The 21,749-nt window shown below is 46.1% G+C and overlaps 1 protein-coding gene across 5 annotated transcripts in view; it reads right to left on the bottom strand.

The window, feature by feature from the left end:
* Positions 1–12,525, bottom strand: part of NTPCR (nucleoside-triphosphatase, cancer-related) — a 37,303-nt gene extending 24,778 nt beyond the window's left edge. For 2 of the 5 annotated variants that reach the window (XR_008425026.1, XM_053910191.1), the window contains exons 1-3: positions 12,378–12,522; positions 8,115–8,277; positions 7,491–7,587 (exon numbers count right to left, since the gene is read on the bottom strand). Coding sequence is in view for 4 of the 5 variants with exons in the window: in XM_053910191.1 (XP_053766166.1) it covers positions 7,491–7,587; positions 8,115–8,277; positions 12,378–12,411 (294 nt within the window). In the remaining variant the exon portion in view is untranslated. Of the gene's footprint in view, positions 1–7,490; positions 7,588–8,114; positions 8,278–12,377 lie in introns of all 5 variants that reach the window. The other 3 variants (XM_019418995.2, XM_053910192.1, XM_019418998.2) reach the window with 3 other exon arrangements.
* Positions 12,526–21,749: the final 9,224 nt, after the last annotated feature.

Raw genomic sequence — 21,749 nt, 5'->3', positions numbered from 1 at the left:
CTTTATTTTTTTAGGTTTTTTTTTTTTTTTTTTTAATTTTTTTTTTTTAACGTTTATTTATTTTTTACTTTTGAGAGAGACAGAGCATGAGCACGGGAGGGACAAAGAGTAAGAGAGGGAGCCATAGATTCTGAAGCAGGCTCCGGGCTCTGAGCTGTCAGCACAGAGCCTGACACGGGGCTCGAACCCACAAGCTGTGAGATCATGACCTGAACTGAAGTTGAACGCTCAACCGACTGAGCCACCCAGGCGCCCCTTTTTAGGTTTATTTTTACTTATTTTTTGAGAGAGAGCGAGAGAGCGCGACCGTGCAAGCAGGGGAGGGGCAGAGAGACAGGGAGAGAAAGAATCCCAAGCAGGCACTGTGCTGTAAGCCCCGAGCCCAATGCGGGGCTCGAACTAACCAACCATGAGATCATGACCCCAGCTGAACTAAAGAGACGCTTAACTGACCGAGCCAACCAGGTGCCCCTTCTTCATTTCTGTTTCATATTTTTTACAAATCTGCTAGCTTGAGTAGGGAGAACGTTAAAACTCAGGAAAACAATAAACATGGTCAAATAAGGGAAAGAAGTCACCAGTGGAATGACAAAAAGAATCAACGATATTCAACCCTACATAGGACTTTTTAAAACCCTTACTGAGTCTACAGTGTTTCCCGGTCTTACTGTATTCTCCTTTATTAACCACGTGTGCCCATGAGAGTCCATCAGTCTCCACTCCGGCCTAAGGAAATGAAGCAAGCCGGGGCCGGGGTCACATCTGTGCCTCCCCCTCCAGCCCTGCCCCGGCCTCCAGCAGCTCCTAGGCTCCAGCTCGGTTTTTACCTCCCTGCTCAGAGCAGGCACACCCCTACCAGCCCCGAGGATTATTTCCCTTATGTTTTTTATTAGACACAACTCAAAAATATTTGTCATCCATAGTGAAATTTCTTACATGTAGGAGGCACTTCATAGATAATTCTTAATGTACAGTGAGACTTAGTGTTTTCTGACATCCCGGGCACTATAAACTAACGGGCTATCTATATCAAGGTTTCCACCTGCCTAAATGTGCTTTCTAAAGCTTTCAGGTTATGTTAGTTGCCCATACTATCTCTTTATATTCTTATTTCTGTTGTGTAATTACCTTTGTACTTTTTTTCTTTTGTTCTTTTTTTTTTTTGAGACAGAGAGAGACAGAGCATGAATGGGGGAGGGTCAGAGAGAGAGGGAGACACAGAATCCGAAACAGGCTCCAGGCTCCGAGCTGTCAGCACAGAGCCCGACGCGGGGCTCGAACTTACAGACCGTGAGATCATGACCTGAGCCGAAGTTGGAAGCTCAACCGACTGAGCCACCCAGGTGCCCCATCTTTCATTCTTTTTTTTAAGTCTGAAGGCAAAACACTAATTCCTTTTTCTTTCTTCATCCCAACAAAACATATATATGAGATGGGAGAAAAATCTGTACTTCAGAAAAAAAAAAATCTGTGACCTCGACTAGGTAAGAACCTGCAGCCTGGGAAGTCTTCCCAAAACAAAGATGTCTGGGTTTGGTAATCAAAGTATCAAAAATTGGGAGATGTCTGCTTTCCTTTGTTTTTTAATTAAAAAAGAGAGACTCAAGCTCTTACTCCAGTCAGCGTATGACTTCTTATATAATCTTGCAGACAGACGCCAAGCACGTATGTGCGCACCGCTCTCCCAGGATTCAGTCTGTTCTAAGCAAGGTTAAGTAAAAATCAATTCTCTGTATTGATCCAGTGCCCAAAGCCAGAGTCTTCAACAGGAATTTCATTTGAAGTGCGTCACTTGCCCTTTGATCATTTAAGTAGAGGGTATGCATCTGGTGGGAAAAGAACTAGAGAGAAAAATATCCTGTTCTCTGACTGCTCCCACCAACACAGTGGCCACAACAGACCCAGGACAGGACCGAGGGAAGGTTCCAAAAGGCAGGAGGTGAGGGGAGCCAGCGAGGGGGGGGAAGCCCAGGAGAAGGCGGGTCCTGAGGAGCAGCAGCCCCCTAGCAAACCAGAGCGCAGGACCCCACCAACCCTCTGAAATCAGAACTACCCTCCGCAGGCTAGAGTTAAAATTTTCAGCAGCCTCGGCCAACTACCAAAGCCCCCAACTGCACATTTTAGCCAAGCCCCAAATGTCAAAACAGAGCAGACAGGCAAAGAGAAGAGTGCACCAACCAAAGAAAACCGCCAGGGCTGAGAGCCAAAGGCTGGCATGGCACCGGCCCCAGCACGTGTGGGGGACACGTGGCTGGGGAACGGTGACAGGAGGTCGGAGGTTAGTGGGCCAGATGGCAAAAAGCCCACCAGGCCAAGCGAAAGACCCTGGATTCTACTGCTGGCATAACAGATGCCTCTGGAAGGTTCAGACCTGCCTCGGGAGCCCAAGTCTGCACAATCCAATTTCCGTAAAAGTACATCAAAGCAGTAAGTCTATCACAAATTAAATGAAACTCACAGTCTACTAGGCCCTGATCGTGTGGACCCACCCCCCACCCCTTACCAACCACACCTTCTTCTTTACCTACTCCCACCCCAGGGCAGTGGGGCCTCAGTTTATCTCTTTCCATCATCTGTAGTATTCTCCATAGAACCTCCCACCCCGCCCCCCCAACGGGCCTGTAGTCTCCCTCTGAAGTAACGGTGCCTCCCCATCTTCCATTTCAGTTACACATCACCTCCCCAGAGCTCCATCCTGGTCACCTGATCTAGTCAGCTCCTGGCACCTCTCACAGCACCCCACTTGTCACCTTCACGGTGTTTATGACAACTGTCCACTTGCTTGTTCAATGTCTACACTTCCCACTCGACTGAGTCTGGAGAAAGGAGAAAACATGTCTGTTTTGTTCACAAGTGTATACCTAGGATTTGATAAATATTTGATGAATGAATTTTAAAAAGTAATATATACTCCAAAGGCAAAAATTGGTTTGACTAAATTGACAAATCTTTTCCTGGCCAAAAAAAAAAAGGAGGGGGGGGGGGGCGCGAGGGAACTTAAATAACTAACATAAGGCGTGAAGAGAAGGGAAAACACACTGATCTCACAAAATAAATAAGATTATAAGGGAATATACGAACAACTGTATGCCCACAAATTAGGTAAGCAAAACAAGTTACTAAATGACACAGATTACCACAACTGACTCAACAAGAAATAAAAACTCAGCACCTCTATACAAGTAGAGACTGAATTCGTAATTAAAGAGCTTCCCCTGAAGAAAAGCCCAGGCCACAGGGCTTCACTGGTAAAGTATATCAAACATCCAAAGAAAAAATTAATACCAATATTTCACAAACTCTTCTAAAACTCAGAAGAGGAAGGAACACGTCCCAACTTATTCTGAGGTCAGTATTATTCTGATACCAAACTCAGACAAAGATATCACAAGAAAGCTACAGACCACACCCCTAATGAATACAGACATGGAAACCGTCAACAAAATATTTGCAAACATATAAAAATCCAGCAACATATAAAAGGATTTGCATATAATCCTTTTGAATCCATCAACATATAAAAACAATCACACATCATGACCAAGAGGGATTTATTTCAAGAACCAAGGCTGGTTTAACATTCAAAAATCAATTAACATAATACACTCTATTAATACGATAAAGGATAAAAACCACATCATCACCTCTGTAGACGCAGAAAAAGGATCTGACAAAACCCAACACTTCTTCGTTGTAAAACGCTCGACAAACTAGGAATAAAAAGGGACTTCCTCAACCCGGTAATGGCCACCTACAAGTAACCCACAGACAACATCATACTTTATGATAAAAGATTAAATGCTTTCTCCCTACAATCAGGAACAAGATGAGTATGTCCCATTCAACAGTGAACTGAAGGTTCTAACCAGGGCAATTAGGCAAGAAAATGAAATAAAAGGCATCCAAAGTAGAAATGAAAAAGTAAAACCATCTCTATTTGTAGATGACATGATTTTCCACAAAGAAAATTCTAAGGAATTCACTGGAAAACTCAGAACCAATAAACAAATTCAGCAAGGTGACAGGATACAAAACCGATCAATAAATGAAAATCACTTGTACTTCTATACATTAGTAACGATAATTCCAAAAATGAAATTAAGAAAACAGTTCCATTTACAATAGCACCCCAAAGTGTAAAATACTAAGATATAAAATTTTTAAAAAAGAAGTATAAGACATGTAGGCTAGAAACTACAAAACAATATAGGTAAATGGAAAGAGATCTCATGTGGATGGATCAAAAGACTTAATATTATTAAGGTGGCAATACTCCCCAAATTCATCTACAGATTCAATACAACCCGATCAAAATCCAAACTTCAGTAAGACAGAGTACTCCTGACCTAAGAAGAGACAGAACTGACATAAGGATAAACGGAATCGAATTTGGAGTCCAAGGTTAATCCCTACATTCATGGTCAACTGACTTCAACAAGAGTGTCAAGACAATTAAATGGAAAGAGAACAGTCTTCAACAAATGGTACTGAAACGACTGGATATTTATATGCAAAAGGAGGAATTTGGATAACACCATATACAAAAATTACTTTGGACTACACGCCTGTATGTAACAGTAAAACTACAGAACTCCTAGAAGAACACATAGGAGTTAAACTTGACGAAATTATGTCAGGCAAAGTCTTCTTTGCTACAATACCAAAAGCACATACAACGTAAGAAAAACAGATAAACTGGACTTCTCAAAAACATTCATATTTCAAATGACACCATAAAGAAAGGGAAGATATCTACAGAATGAAAGAATATACTTGCAAATCATATAACTGATAACAGACTGGTATCCAGAACTTATAAAAAAATCTTAGGGGCGCCTGGGTGGCTCAGCTGGTTGAGTGGAAGTCCGACTTCAGCTCAGGTCATGGTCTCGCTGCTCGTGAGTTCAAGCACCACGTCGAGCTCTGTGCTGGCAGCTCAGAGCCCGGAGCCTGCTTCAGATTCTGTGTCTCCCCTTCTCTCTGCCCCTCCCCCACTTGTGCTCTGTCTCTCTCTCTCTCTCAGAAATAAATAAACACTTAAAAAAATTTTTTTAAAAATCTTAGGGGCGCCTGGGTGGCTCTGTCGGCTCAGGTCATGATCTAATGGTTTGTGAGTTTGAGCCCTGAGTCAGGCTCTCTGCTGACAGTGTGGAGCCTGCTTGGGATTCTCTCTCTGCCTCTCCCTAACATGTGTGCATGCTCTCTCTCTCAAAATAAACTTAAAAAAAAAAAAATCGCCCAACTCAGTAGTAAAAAGAGAACTAAGCCAATTTACAAATGGGCAAAGCAAATGAATAAACATATCTCAAAAAAAAAAAGATACACAGATGGCCAATAAGGACATGAAAAGATGCTCATCATCACTAGTCATCAGGGAAATACAAATCAAAATCACAATATGACAACACTTCACACCTACTAGAATGGATGAAATTAAAAAAGACCATATCTGGTGCTGACAAAGATGTGAAGAAACTGGAATCCTCACCCACTGCTGGTGGAAATGTGAAGCTGGCCAGGAAAAGTCTGATAATTCCTCAAAAAGATTTATACAGAATTACCACCTGACCTGGCATCTCCAGTCCTAAGTGTGTGCCCAAGAGAAGTGAAAACAGACATCTACCCAAACACTTGTACACGAATGTTCAGAGCAGCATTATTCACAATAACCAAAAAGTGGAAGCATCAACAGATGGGTAGATCAACCGAATGTGGTATATCCACATAATGGACTATTATTTGACCATGAAAAGGAACGAGATGTGCTACAGTGTGGATAAACCTTGAAAACATTATGCTAAGTTAAATAAGCTAGTTACAAAACACCACATATTATAGGATTCCCTTCTCACGAAATGCCCAGAACAGGCAAACTGACAGGCAAAGAAAGGTAGGGCAGGGGTTGCCAGGGGCTGGGAGAGACACAGGAATGAAGAATGACTGCTTAATGGGTGTGGGGTTTCCTTCTGAAACGATGGAAATGTTCTAAAATTAGATTGTGATGACTGGCTGCACGATCGTATGAATATACTAGAAAAAGATGAATTGTGTATTTTATTTCCTTTCTTTTTTTTTATTTTAATGTTTATTTTTGAGAGAGAGAGAGAGAGACAGCACAAGCAGAGGAGAGGCAGAGAAAGAGGGAGACACAGAATCCGAAGCAGGCTCCAGACTCTGAGCTGTCAGCACAGAGCCCAACATGGGGCATGAACCCACGGACCACAAGATCATGACCTGAGCCGAAGTCGGATGTTTAACTGACTGAGCCACCCAGGCGCCCCGTGAATTGTATATTTTAAATGAGTGAAGTGTATGGTATATGAATTATATCTCAATACGCTGTTTAAAAAACAAAAACAAAAAAACAAAACAAAACAAAATAAAAAACAGATAATACAGTGATATACGGTATATCACAGATGGTCCCGGACTTACGATGGTTCAACTTATGATTTTCCAACTTTATGGTGGTGTGAAAGCAATATGGATGCACCAGAAACCATAGGTCAAAAAAATGGGATTTTTTGACAGATAGCGAGCACCTGTGCACCAAGCTGGGGAGGACCAGAGGGAGAAGGAGAGAGAGAATCCCGAGCAGGGTCCATGCCTGGCAGAGCCCAATGCGGGGCCTGATGTCACAACTGTGAAATAATGACCTGAGCTGAAATCCAAAGTAAGATGCTTTAACTGGCTGAGCCACCCAGGCGCCCCCAGAGGTCAACTTTTAAATTCTGACTTTTTCCTGGGCCAGCGGTGGCATGCAGGATCCTCTCTCCCGATGCTGGGCAGGAGAAGCCAGTCCCACCCCCCAGGCAACCACAGGCTCATGAAGGTAAACAACCAATACACTGACAACCATTCTGCACCCACACAGCCATTATGTATTTCCCTTTCTGTACAATATTCAACATATTACATGAGATATTCAACATTTTATTACAAAATAGGCTTTGTGTTACCTGTTCTTGCCAACCGTAGGCTGAGGTGAAGAGTTCTGAACATGTTTAAGGTCAGCTGGTTAGTAGGTTAGATGTATTACATGTGTTTTCCACTTACCATACTTTCAACTTATGATGGGTTTATCAGGAGGTAATGCCCTCGTAAGCCGAGGAAGACGTGTAATTTGGTAATATTTCTGTAATGACATCTTCCCTTCCTAAATGTTAAGGGTTAACATTCCTAAATCTTAACAGGGTTAAGATATAAATAGGAGGAAGGCAAAGGAAAAACTTAACCTTGGGAGCCTTGGGAGCTGGGCACCAGAGTTCTCCCAGTATAAAATATTTCCATGGGCTAAATTTGGGTGAGGAGGAATTTATTTGTAGTTCATAGTGACATCAAATTACGGTGCATATCTTCTTTACAGCTCAGTCACCTGAAAACTTTTAAACTGTAAGATGCAAAACTGGCCGCTCCTTAGGAGCAAAACCACTCTGTTCCCAGGAGCACGAAGAAGAGATGGGCTCAAGAAGCAGAAATCACACACTTACGTTCCTCAAGACCGGAAGTGCCAACTGCTCGAAGGAAGTCAGATCCACCACGTACTGCCCAACTCGGCACTCGCGTTTTCCAGGTGGAGGCTCTGAGCTGAATAAAGAAACAGTGCATTTGTTGAAAAGACCCCTGTATTGATTTCTGGTTTGCAGCTATGGCCACTGAGCCTCTGGCCCTTCGACATATGCTAAATCACCCTGAGACATCACCTACACAAAACGCGGTAGTATGCAAAGCTAACCTGATGCCGTGCCGTCTCCTGAGAACAGGGTTTCCAACAAGTATGCCCACCACGCCACCGCCACCGGCCCTGGAAGTTACCCCTGGGGGTGCCGATCCCCAAGCTACAGGGAGGCAGCGCCCCAACTATCTTGGAAAAGTAGCACAAGAAACAGGATGACGAATTACAAAATGATAAAAATTTAGTACTCAGTGGAGTAAGTTTTAAGTGAAATATGCTATCTTTGTACTTTGTTTTTCATATCGTGGTTTCAAAGTCTGTTTTCTTTCTTTGAGAAATCCGCAACGGCCCAAGATTCTTCAAGATAGGGATCAGAGATTATTTGGCTTGATCCTGTGCCCAGGGAGAATAAAACATCATAGAAATGAAATGTCAGTACCCAATTCTAGACAAAACTCCCCGCGTGCCGGATAAGGTGACAACGTCGAATCCTATTCTTCTCCCTGCCTGTCTGACTTCTTCTGTGTAAAATCCATCAATAGGCACACCAGAGGATTTTAAAACCTCACTGGCTTTCTGGATCAATGTTGTTTTCCCAACTCCTGAAAGAAAAACAAAAAAACAACAAAAAATCCATTAGGAACCACCCCCTTGCTGGAGGGAACAGCACGCAGGGCCTGAGAGCAATCACAGTGGGGGAGAGAAATGGGCTGCAAAGGAATTTTATGAATATTAATTCACTTTCATTTTGATTGTTCCAGGTGTTAAAACTTTTCAGTTTCAAGCATACTAAAAATATGAATGGGATCTTAAAGTTTTATTTTGAAATTCTGAAACATTATTAATTTTGTCACACACACCATCCCAGAACCAACTGAGCGGCTTACCGGTGACAGCCGAGTGCCATCCGCACCCTCTGAGACAAGCTTCTGGAACTAAGTTTACTCTCTTCCTTGGGTGGCCACGCTCTCACCAGGACGCAAAACTGGTCATGCTTGGGTCAAAGGCTGGGCACTTTAAACTAGGATTTCAACCTTCCCAACACTCTGGACCTACGCTTACCCGCGAAAATCCCGTCACTCCTCCATGGACTTAACATTGCTGTGTCTCCCAGAAGAGCGTCCCTTCAATACCACTAACACCACCAGAAATGGCAATCTTTAAACTTTCTCACAAGAGCAATCCGATTGGGTCGGCAGCCCCTTCTGTGACCTCCTCCGCTGTTCTCACGGTTCCTCTGGCTTGCCCCCCAACGCCTTCCCCACTTACAACCTATCACCTCCACCCCCATCCACCTGGCCTGTTAACTACTCGGGTGCGTTTACAGGTACCAACAGGGAATCACCGACACCGTGGAGCCAGGCACTATTAGTAAGGACCATATAATTTAACAGGGGCCTTTGTGTGTATCCATGACTTGCTCCATAGACATCTAAGTCAATGGCATCACGGTTATCAAAAATGGGAAAAATGGGAATCCTCCGACAAGCCTGCAATAGACTATTTTGAGATACCACAGGGTTGTAAAGTCGTATTATTTCTATGGCTGCCTCCTCAGAGTCATCAGGGTTCCCCAAGAAACCTTTTAAGCTTGTATGAGATAAACCATGAACTGTTACTTAATAAACCTCTCCTCCTAATTCACACTAACAAACGATGGCGGCTGGCCTTCTGGCCCGTGAACACCAACCCAAGGGGATCCCAGCCACGTGCTCACTGGGGCTGGAAGAGAACCGTGTAGGGTTTTCATCCCAGCTCTGTGTCCCAGTACCTGCTGTTTAGCAAAGTCCCGGCAGAGCCTGTTTAATACGGGCCAGTGGCATTGGTGGATATGTAAGCTGGTACTTTTCTGAAGGGCGACTTCAACGTGCCTTCCGCAGCACACAGCAATTCTGTGTCTAGGAATTCACCTTCAGCAAGAGTCTGACGACAGTACAAAGATACGTGGAATAGGGGTTTTACGTCAGTTTTCATGATAATAGCAAAATATAGAGAGCAACCTATATGGTGAACAGTAAGGGAGTGGTGAATTGCGGTATCATGTATATAACGACATATAAATATGCAGGAATGCCATACGGGCCTTACAGAGAATACTGTTTACCTATCTTTATTAGCACAGAAAACAGACCGCAATATGGCAGTGATAAACAGAGAAAAAGCAGGTTAAGGCACAGCAGGCATATATATATAGCATTATCCTATTATGCTTTTTTTTTTTTTTTAAAGTGAAGTGTATGTATCTACAGGAAATGTTGAGACAGAAATGGAAAAGTTTACAGCACTTATTTCTGTGTGTTGTAATTCCATGTGATTGTCACTTTCTTCTCTAAAACTTTGATTTTTTTTTTTTTCTGGTCTAATAGTAAGTGGGTATTACTCTTAACGTAAGAAAAAAAAATACTGCATTTTGAAGAAGATAACGTGGGGCAGCTGTGATAAAAGGGGACGCTTTGTGTCCTGCATGTTGGGCAGAACACCGGTGCTGGCTCAAGCCCCTTCCTGATCAGCTCTAAAAAATCATCTTTCAGTTAATTTTTCATCTCCATCAATTAAGCTACTACCCTAGAGCTGTCTACACAAAGAGGTAACCTATGCTGAAGGAGACCCCAAAATGACGGCTCCATATCACACACAGGCAAGAAGGGCAGGTCAGAAAGCTCCAGAAACCTTTTGGTTCTACTTCTCTCATAAAGCTGACCCTGAGATAAAAGATTCAAGGGCAGGAGGTTTAATTTGGAAAGTGACCCCCAAGACTCCAAGGGAAGTAACTGCATTATCACGCAAGTTACCTCCGTGGATAGCTAATCCCACTGGGGAACTCTGGGAGACAGTTTTGGGCACGTGACTCAGTTTTCCTGCCTGAGGGCTGAGGAAGTAGAGAGTTTATCCACCGACTCCTGTCTCTCATGGGTTGGAGGCTGCTCCTGGGGGACAGGAATTCCCTGGCCCGTCAGGCCTGCTCTGCACACAGGTACAGAATCTAGAGAAATCAGAGAATCAGAGAATCAGAGAAAGCCCTCTAAGATGGGTCACAGGTTGGACAGCTGGGAAAAACATTAAGTGTCAAGGAGACGCAAGCAGAGCACTGAGCATATACAACAAAAAGTGACCTCTTTGAAAAGACACATTACCTGATGATCTGAATATGTAGACTAGATTTAGATAGCAGGCAGAGTTTGAGACTAAGTTGATGAGAGAAAGAAACTATGACAAAAAACAGACAGTAACTCCAAAGCAGGGGGTGGGGGGGGGAGGACTTGTATGTAAAAGGAAAAGAAAATTATAGATTACTAACTACATGGCTCTTCTGTGATTACTTTTTACCTGTACTGGGCTAATCAAAATTACACTATAACTGCATTAGGAAGATGGAGAGAAAGAGAAGGTGAGCGGTTTTTAGGACAGGCTTAGGCAAGCTATCTTGTAGAATCATTTGTCTTTCAACTGTGTGTACATGGAACTTTTATTAAAAAAAAGGGGACAGGAAGAAGAACCAGCATTGATCTGGCCCACCTCTCTGTCCCCAGCCACCTCCAGGAGCCAGGCAGATCCTATCACAACAACAACAGATCACTTCTGTTATGAAACACATAGATGTCTTGAGGCCAGCCTGCTGAGAGAACAGCATTCCCAGGTTCAAATAAAGGACTGACGACTCAATTTTCAGAAGACGGTCTTTTGCAGTATTAGGGAGTACTCTGGATGTTAGAAATCTCTCAAACCGGTCTCCTCACAGCGCCTCTACTGCCTGGTAAAAAGAACATTCCGGAGTCCACAATACTAAGTATGCCCTTTGCTACTTGGGCAACACATAACCACTAAAATAAAGCGAAAGAGGGTTCTAGGCCCAGAATGACAATCTTTGATACCTGAGCTCTCAGTTCACTTAAACACTAGGCACACCTTGCAAAGGAGCTGACGAAATAAATCACTTTCTCTGCTCCAATCAACCCATCTTTCTGCCTTGGCCCATCTGATGCTGCCACCACCTTCCTGAGTCACGCCGGATGCACGCGTGGGGCCTTGGGTTTAAAAAGCGTCTCCTCCAGCTTCACGTGAACGCACTCTCCCATCGGGATCCCGTAGGGTTGAGGGATGTGCCCAAAGCCACAGACACAGGATCTGGGAGGGGCTTCCTGGAGGCACCGAGGCTTCTCGTCCCCCGGCCTCACCCTTGCAGGCAACTGGGGAGTGGGAAGTCTCATCTTCAGTTTCACTACCGTTCAGGTGAAAACCCCGCGCTTCCTCTCATTACGAATGGTAGGCCAGAGCCACCGTAGCGGCGGCACGTGTGACCATCCACAGAAACCGGGCACCTTCCCGTCAATCACGGCCGCGGCGGGCATCCTGCAATACCGTGTGCGCGCATCACTGAGCTCAAAACTGCGCCCTGACACTTGCTGCCGTGGGACCCCCTCCTGCCCCCCTTTAATGCCTTCGTAAAGAAGCCCACATACTACCAAACCACAGCTCTTTTTCTTACCAGCCGTGGCCTCATTTCTAGCCCTGTCTTTTGTACTTAAAATCACGTTCTCTGGGAAGGGGTCACGGAGCCCGTAACATTCACTGGGGACTTTAGGGACCAGCTGCCAGAACCCTGGAGCCTGCCGCCCCTTCCCAAGTACACGGGGACGCCCCCCACCTCCCGCCTACCCCGGCTGCCCCCCCCGCCCAAAAGCGGAGACCCGGGCGGGGTTACCTGGGGGCCCCGTGAGGAACACGTGCCGGGCCATTCCGGTGGGCCCGGGTGGGGGTCGCGGCCCGGGTCGAGGTCGGGGTCGCGGTCCAGGTTCCGCCCCCGGCGTGCGCCGGGCCCCGCCTCCGCCGACCGGAAGCACCGCCCCCGCGGCCGCGCAGGCGCCTCAGCGCCGCCCCCCATGCCTCAGCCCTGGGTCTTGCTCGCGCATGCGCCTTGGGCTCTTGATCTCCGTACGCAGTGGAGACGTCCGCGGTCGGGAGTGGGGTGGTCAAGAGTTTTTCGGCCCCTTGTCCTTGATCGTAGATTTCCGGCTCACGGGGCGGGGGGGTGGCTCTCCAAGGGAGACGTGCGTGAGAATGCCTATTAATAAACTGGTGCTGTGCTAGGTGAGCGCCGTAGTCCAAGTCCTGCCGCTGATGTCCGGACCTGCAAGCTGAAATTACCCCAACCCTCCTGGAAGTTTGGTCTCGGAAACCTCCCGCAGAGGGAGGAGGCTTTGCTACCGATTCGAACTCTTTGCCCAGCGTCGTCTATCATAGCTGCGAGTAGAATTACCTGATAAAACGTGCTTGATGCCTGGGCTCCACTTCCAGAAAATTCGGAGTGTTTGGTCTTGGGTGTGTCCTGAGGATCTGGATCTTTTTTTGTTTTTTTTTTTAACTCCCCAGCAATTTCCAACGTTTCCTGGGGTTGAGAACCACTTGTTTATAGACAGACTTCCCAGCCCCCATCATTGCATATGAAGACCAGAAATTGGTCTTTCTTACCTCCATACCGTAAGTGGAAACCAACGCAAGACCCCGCCGGAGGATCTCATTGCGCAAAGAATTAAGTGGCTTTCCCCCCACTCACTTGACCACTTGAAGTGTTTCAGCCAGTGAAATGAAGTGGCAATGGCCTTGGGCCAAATTTACCTGTAAACTCTTTCAGCCTGACATGTGTACGGTCTGACTTGTGATCAATCATTCTCCATCCTGGCTGAGAAAGCAATTTCACTGAGTGCTCAACTTAATTGGTCTGTGCCCACACAGGACCTCCAGGGCTCCCCTTAGCCTGCTATATACATCAGTCAGATGGCCTCAGTTTTTTTAGCTATTTAAAAAGTAATCATCTAAAAAATAAGATTTGCACAGTGTAGCTGCTACCATCATTTTGGCAACATTTACAAAGCCGCATCGCTGGTAATGTAGGGCTTTCCACCTACATTTATCTTTAACCTCACGCAAATTGGAATCAAGACCAGCTGATGCAGCCAAGAAAACCCATAGTAGTAGTTTCCAAAAGAAAGGAAACATGTACACAGTCATAAATACACTCTTGTTTTTTTACCAAAAGTATTTCATGCTACCAAAACACTTGTAAACATTAATTGCTAATTAATATAAAAATTCCCATCACTGAGAAACAGTTTATAATTTGCAAGGATCCCCAGGAGTTGGATTATGTTCTTTTGACGGTATACGTGGCATTCTGGTAGCTATTCGCGGGCATCAGTTTAGGTAGCTCAAGGAACATACAGACTCCAGATGTAGGGAACTGCTGTCTCAGAGAACAAAAAGAAAATTCTTCTGTAGTTGGATGTGGGCTTTTTTTACATTAAAAGCCATTTATTTGGGTGGCAATTACATGGTGTCTTAACCTCATGAGAATTCATTGATCTGAGTCTTTGGTAAAGTTTCCTCTATGTGTTATATATCAATAACAGATGAAATACCTTATATTAGAATAATTAGGAACACATTTTAGAATAAATATGTCATTCAAGTATTGTGCTGAGATTAACTTTTGCTTACGATTGAACCATGGTATAATTGTATATGTTTAAATTTTCTATGATTTCAAAATCCTAAAAGTCCTTAACACAGGTTTTTTGGTTGGTTTTTATACCTCTGCTTTGCCAGGACTGTCTTAGTTTCAAAACTGTCCTTGGAACCCCTTCTGTTCTGGAAAACCAGGATGGCTGGTCATTCTACAGTTAAAGGACAGAGGAGCATTTTAAAGCAAAACAAAGAGCTTTGTCAGAGTAAGTGCTGTAGGTTGAATCCTTGTGTCTTCCCCACATCCAAATGTTGAAAACTAACGCCCAAAGTGATGGCCTCAGTGGAGCACCTAGGTGGTTGTTAGATGAGCATCCAACTCTTGATTTCAGCTCAGGTCATGATGCCCAGGGTTGTGGGATTGAGCCCCGCGTAGGGCTCTATGCCTTAAAAGTCTCTCTCTTTCTCCCTCGGCCCCTCTCTCCAGCTCATGCTTTCTCTCTCTCCAATTAAAAAACAACAACAAAGTGATGGTGTTAGGAGGTGGGGCCTTTGGGAAGTGATGAGGCCATGAAGGTGGGGCCCTCATGGATGGGACCAGTGCCCTCATCAGAGGCCCCAGAGAGATCCTTAGCCCCTGCCACCGTGTGAGGATAGGAGAGTCTACAACCCAGAAAAGGCCGCATCCCCCCCACCCCATCGGTGGCACTCAGATCTCAGACTTCCAACCTCCAGAGCTGTGAGAAATAAATTTGTTATTTAGAAGTCATCCAGTCTGTGTTTTGTGATAGCAGCCGGCACAGACTAAAGCACTACACGAGTTGCTTTCTCCTTTAATAGTTCGGTTGTTCTGAATATAGGATCTTCTTCCTGAAGAAATGGTCTTGTCAGTAAATAACTAGAAAGCCTATGTAACGGTTTGTATGTGAAGCCTGATCTGTTGGTACTGGGGGCCTAGTCACTATGTGGAAGCCGGGACGACTCTACACCCTCAGCACGTCTAGATGCTCCCCCTACATCACATACACACACACACACAATCTCCCTTCATCTCTCTTGCGTGCACAGCACCCCCCGCCCCCATTGTCGAGTGGTATGGCCCTGGCCTGGACACAGAACAAAGTCCCGAGTACCGGAAAACTGAGACCAGAACAGAGATTATGGCCATGGGGGATGTGAAAAGACGGAAGTAGGAAAAACAAAAGTGATAACAGTGTTTTGCCTCCCAGCATTTGTTTCCCCACGTGGAAACAGCCCCCAAACTATCCTCTTCCGTCCTCCTGTGATTAAAAAGAGTGGATGTCCTCCCCAACCCGGGTTCCTGAGGAGCACGTGACCCAGGCCTGGCCAATGACAGCGGGCCATCCTCCTGGCTCAGTGATTGGTTCCAGGAAGCGCATGGGCCGCAGCGCCTGAACCGGAGACCTTAGGTGACTTCTTCCTCTTCCTTTTAAGCGCCTCTTTCCTTGCTCCTCGGGATTGAGGACAGCCACCAGCCAGTGTGATTGAGACAGAGGGACAAGGGGAGGGGTGAGAACCCCTCCTTCTCTCCCCAGTCGCTTCCTATGCAACAACACAGGCTCAAATGTCACTGCTCTAGGAATGCTTTTCTGATTGTCCTGGCCCCTCCCCACGGCGCCCTCAGCACCCCACAATGTGACACCACAAAGATCTGTTCATATCCACCTTTTCTCCTGCCACCCAGCTATGAGTTCCTCCAAAGGCAAGACCCTAATGGATCTTTTCTCATTCACCTCTTTGTTCACCGAATGTACCCACAGCACATTTATCCACCCGCTGTGTGCCAGGGACCGTTCTAGGGGCTGGGGGACACGGCGGTGAAGAAAACAGTCTGCCCTTGTATAGGTCATGGTGTAGTGGGGAGAGACACACAAATTCACAAGATACACAAGAAAACGTAGAGATACAATGCCACATGTTGGTAAGCCCATGGAAGAAAAACAAAAAGACGGGGAATGCGAAGGGTGTGCAATTTTATGGAGGGTGATCGAGGGAGATGTCCCTGAGAAGATACCACCTGAGCAGAGCTCTCTGAAGGAAGTGAGCCTTGTGGAAGTCTGGGAGATTCCAGTGTAGAAAGACAGATCAGTGTGTACAAAGGTCCTGAGGCAGGAGTGCTTGGCTGAAGGAGGAACATCAGCAAGCCTGTGTGGCTGGAGAAGATGGCCACTGTAACAATCCAGATGAAAGATGATCCTGTGTTGGTAAACGCCACACAGCACAGCACCAGCCTGTCGGGGGGGAAGTGGAGCGATGGCAGACCGGCAGGAGAGTCGCACAGGCTTTCCCAGTCTTCAACAGTCATGCTCCGGTCTTTGCAGCCACAGGACTTCGCTCCACCAACAGATTGGGCAGGGTACTCACCCACGAGGATTCCCCTTCCAATGCAGACAATGGAGGTTGGTTCGTGTGACGTACTAAGTACTGGGACAGCAAATCCCCACTAGACATTCCCGGTCACAGCCCTGCGGTTCCCCATCAGCGTCACACACACTGTCCCTTCCACCTCTCTTTGCCAAGGTCACCTGAAGTTACAGCGGGTGGCTGGGAAAATTGGCTCTGAGGAGCCTCTAAGTGAAGCAGCTGTCCTACCTGTTGTGGACAGAATTGTCAAATGACTCCCCAGATTCCCTGCCCCCCAAACCGCATGCACCGTGCAGACGCGTTACGTTAAATCGCCTTCAAATGACCCTATGCCAGCGAGGAAATGGGGCCTCACTCCTACAACCTCAAAAACCTGGACTCTGCTGACAGCAAGGATGAGCTCTGGAATTTCCCCCGGAGTCCCCAGATGAGAACTCAGCCCGGCTGAGCAGAAAACCCAGTTATGTTTGTGGCTGGCCTTTTGACCTCCAGAACTGTCAGCTTATAAAGGGGTGGGATTGTAAGTTGTTAAGTTTGTGGTAATTTGTGACAACAGCGATGGAAACCGATAGACCGGTCACACATTTGCACGTGCGCACGTAACCCGCATCCCCATCCCAGAACTTTCCAGGTCAGCTTCAGTCCCGGGCTCTGGTACTCTGCTACTTATATTTGGAGCGATACTGGGGACACAGACTGTACCTTTTGACTGGATAATTGTTAAAGGATCTGTGAACATATTTTAAAACTACCTTAAAATAGACCTCTCGCGAGCTAAGCACTTGACATCTATTAACCCCCTGAATTTTTATACTCCCTGTGATGCAGAGAGTCTCACCCCCACCCCCACCCTCACTTTATAGATACATCAAGCCTCAGAGGAACTGAGTAACCTGCCCAACCAAAGTCAGAAAACTGTTCGGTACGAAGAGTGAGACCAGGAGCAGATTTGGTACATTGATTCCTTTCCCATCATCCCCTCTCAACACCATGCTAGGTCTGAAAGCTAGTGAATGGGACTGGATATATGAAGTGTTAACTTGTGACAAACAAGTAATGGGGGGCATTTTCAGGCAGATTCTGTTCTTACTCCCCCCCCCAGAAACAACCCCCACTGGCTAGTGAAACAAAGATCCTGGATTCTTGATTTTGGTCACCCCAGTGTGAGATGGGGCATATTTTCATAGAGATGAGGATAGACAGAACTTCTTTTTTTTTTTAATTAAAAAAATTTTTTTAATGTTTATTAGTTTTGAGAAAGACAGAGAGCAATCAGGGGGAGGGGCAGAGAGAAAGAGAGAGGGATACGCAGAATTAGAAGCAGGCTCCAGGCTCTGAGCTGTCAGCACAGAGCCCGACGTGGGGCTCGAACTCACGAACCATGAGATCATGACCTGAACCGAAGTCGAATGCTTAACGGACTGAGCCACCCAGGCACCCCAGACAGAACTTGTTCTACCTGAAGACCCCTACCTCTTAGTCCTTGTTTCATGATGACGCAGCAAACTGAGTCAATCAAGAGCAGAGTAGGGAGTTATCAGAAGAAACTCAATACCTGACCCTGTTCACTGCTCCACAGACCCTCACATTTGAAGAGCTGAGAATAGTTAGCTTCTAGGCTTCCCAGCAAGATACTAAGAATGCCTTCATACCACTTTGGTGCAGGAGACTAGAAATGATGGCATTGCTGCATGGGAGGACTAGCCCAACCTTGAGTTTCCTGGGGTTCCTTCTTGGTACGGAAGAAATGCAAAATGTTTGCACACACCCAGAAGAATCATATGCTCTCTGTCACAGGGCCTTTGCATATGCTACTTCTTCTGTTTCAAAGGCTCTTTCTCTTACCATCTTCCCCTAACTACCATTTATTTATCATTCCTGATCCCTCAGAACATGCCACGTGTCCCTGATACAACTCCTTTAGCCTCCTGAACTTCTAGTTCATTTTTCTTACCCTAGTCATTACTGAATAATTAGTGATTTAAATTTATTGAATGACTTTAGAATGAAAGCTTATGAGAGAGGGAACTGAACCAGGCTTACTCACCACTCTATTCCCACTATCTAGGTGTTCAGTTAATCTTCCTAAATAAATGAATCTCTAACTCAATCGTTTATTTTCCAGCAGAACACTTTTGAAAGTCCTCCTTTATGTTACAGATACTTGGGAAGGAAATACAAATGAATAGCAGCAGCCCTCTGCTCACAAATGAAGACATACAATGTCAATGTCGTCAATTGTATTTATCACTTCTGCTTAGAGAGTGCTCAGCAGGTGTTCTAGGGTAACAAAAGATGTAGATGATAGGGTCTTTGCCCTAAAAATACAAATAATCTACTCAGGAAACCACACCAACACGTACAACACAATTAGATAGTGACAAGTACGAAACCAGCACAAAACTCAACACTCTGGACACTCAACACTCTGGACACTATTCGTGTGGCTACAGACAAACAAACGAACTAACAAGCAAAACTAGAAAAGCACAAGTGTTGGCGAGGATGTGGAGAAACGGGAACCACTCTACACTGTTGGTGGGAATGTAAAATGGTTCGGCCACTGTGGAAAACAGTACGGTAGTTCCTCCAAAACTAGGATTATCACATAATCCAGTGATTCCATTTCTGGGTATATATCTAAGAGAATTGAAAGCAGAGACTTAAAGAGGTATTTACACAGCTATGTTCACAACAGCATCGTTCAAAATAGCCAAAACGTGGGAGCAAGTCAAGTGTCCACTAATGAACGAATGGATAAACAAAGTGGTCTACCATACAATGGAATGTCACTCAGCCTTAAAAAGGAAAGAAGTCCAGGGGCGCCTGGGTGGCGCAGTCGGTTAAGCGTCCGACTTCAGCCAGGTCACGATCTCGCGGTCTGTGAGTTCGAGCCCCGCGTCAGGCTCTGGGCTGATGGCTCGGAGCCTGGAGCCTGTTTCCGATTCTGTGTCTCCCTCTCTCTCTGCCCCTCCCCCGTTCATGCTCTGTCTCTCTCTGTCCCAAAAATAAATAAAAAACGTTGAAAAAAAAAATTTAAAAAAAAAAAAAGGAAGGAAGTCCTGACATGTGCTATAATGTGGAGGAACCTTGAGGACATCGTGCTACATGAAGGAAGGCAGGCATGAAAAGACAAACATAATCGTCCCTGGACAACACAGTGGTTAGTGGTGCCAACCCCATGAGCTGGTGAGTATCCATGTATGACTTTTGACTCCCCCAAAACTTAACTACTAATAGCTTCCTAGGGACCAGCAGCCTTATCGATAGCATAAAGTCTATTAACACCTACCTCATATGTTGTCTGTATTACCTACTGTATTCTTACAATAAAGTAAGCTGGAGGAAAGAAAACGTTATTAAGAAAATCATAAGGAAGGGAAATCCATTTGTAATACTGTACCATAAGTGAGCCCACACAATTCAAACCTGGGTTGTTCAACCATCGGCTGTATTGTATGATTCTACTTATATGAGGTCCCCAGAAGAGTCAAATTCATCAAGACAGAAAGTAGAATTGTGTCTTCCAGGGGTTGGAGGAGGGGGAAATGGAAGATACTGTTCGATGGAGACAGATTTTGAGTTTTGCAAGATGGAAAGGGTTCTGCGCATGGATGGTGGTGATGGCTGAAAAGACACGGTGAATGTAATTAGTGTCATGGAACCATAACACTTAAAAATGGTTAAGGGGATGCCTGGGTGGCTCAGTCAGTTGAGTGTCTGACTCTTGGCTTCGGCTCAGGTTATGATCTCATGGTTGGTGTGTTCGAACCCCACATCCGGCCCTTCACTGACACCAAAGAGCCTGTTTGGGATTCCCTCTCCCTCTCTCTCTCTGCCCCTCTCCTCTCTCTCTCTCTCTCTCTCTCTCTCACACACACACACACACACAAATAAACAAACCTTAAAGAAAGAACAGAAAAAAGAAAACAAGGGTTAAGATTTTACTGAATTAAAACTTAAAAAATCATTATATGGAAAATCAGCAGAAGAAAAGAGATCCGTAAAGCCTGGAGTGTTCAGAGAGGGGCCTCTGAGCTGGGCTGCAGAGGACGCATCCCTGATGGGGTAAGGACCGGAAGGCGAGGCAAGCCAGGAGGGAGATCTTCACTGTTGCCAATAACTCCGAGGTCCAAAGTCCGATCTTATACCCGGGAAGGGCTTTCACTGTAGCTGGAATCCTGGCAAACTGGTACATGAACTGAAAGGCTGGTGCGGATCCTTGAGAGGGATCGCTCTGGGCCTCCTGATATGGCCCCACAGGCCTGGGAAGGATAAAGACACGCGGGTCGCCTCTTTGTCGCTAGCAAAGGGTCCCAGCTGGAGACTTCCGGCACGCAGAGCTGATAGACCCGGGCTTCTGCTCCTTTCTTAAGGCGCCCTCAAGTCAGAGTGGCTGACCGAGGGCTTTGGAGGACCACCCTCCCAATCAGGCCGACTGTAATGTGGGAGGGGGAGGGGGCAAAGAACAGGACTACATGGGGTGGCGGTCCTTGAGCCCGTAGGTAGCAGGAGAGCTGGGCGGCGCGGTGCCGTGTCACTTTCAGGCAGTCGCGCCCCACCCCGCTCACATGCGGCCCCCACCCCACCCCAGATGAGCAGCCTCCCCGCCCTCCCGCAGACCTGAAGCTTGGTGGTGGGGACCCTTACCCGCAGGGCGGGACACCCCAGACCCGCACGAGCAAAAAACGCGGCCTCCCAGCCCGGCTTGCCGCTCTGCCCCAGGCGCACCAGTGACACCCCCACCCCCCACCCCCCACCCCCCCCGGGTGTGACCGCTTTTCGTAGAAATAAACACTCAGAACCGTGAAAGGAACCCCAAACTGGGAATGCAAGTCGCTGAGCTGAGACCAGATTGTTAATCTTACCCTCGGCAAGGCTTCAGCTTCCCTGGGCCTCCGTGTCCATCACTGAAAAATAAAAATAAAATTCCTGCCCGGCAGGACGCTCACGTGTGCTCTTAAGAATGAAGTGAAATTATCTATGGAGAAGCTCTGAGAAAGCGTCAAGTCGATCAGAGTCCCTCCGTGCCTTGAAGGAGAACGGGCCACATGTGTAACTGGCACCTTCTCTTAGGATTTGTATTTCCACCCCCACCCCCCCCCCCCAAGCAGTTCTTAGATTTGTTTTTATACCCCAGGGTTGCCTGGTTGTTTTTTTTCCTTAAATTCTCATTATGTACAATTTCAAACGTGTAAAAATATAGACAGAATAGAATCAAAGGCCCCGT

The sequence above is a fragment of the Panthera pardus genome, unplaced genomic scaffold, assembly GCF_024362965.1.
Source record: "Panthera pardus isolate Hobbes unplaced genomic scaffold, ASM2436296v1 HiC_scaffold_22, whole genome shotgun sequence".
Taxonomy (NCBI): domain Eukaryota; kingdom Metazoa; phylum Chordata; class Mammalia; order Carnivora; family Felidae; genus Panthera; species Panthera pardus.
The sequence above is the reverse complement of the archived record's forward strand: the minus strand, read 5'-3'. Positions and strand labels throughout refer to the sequence as shown.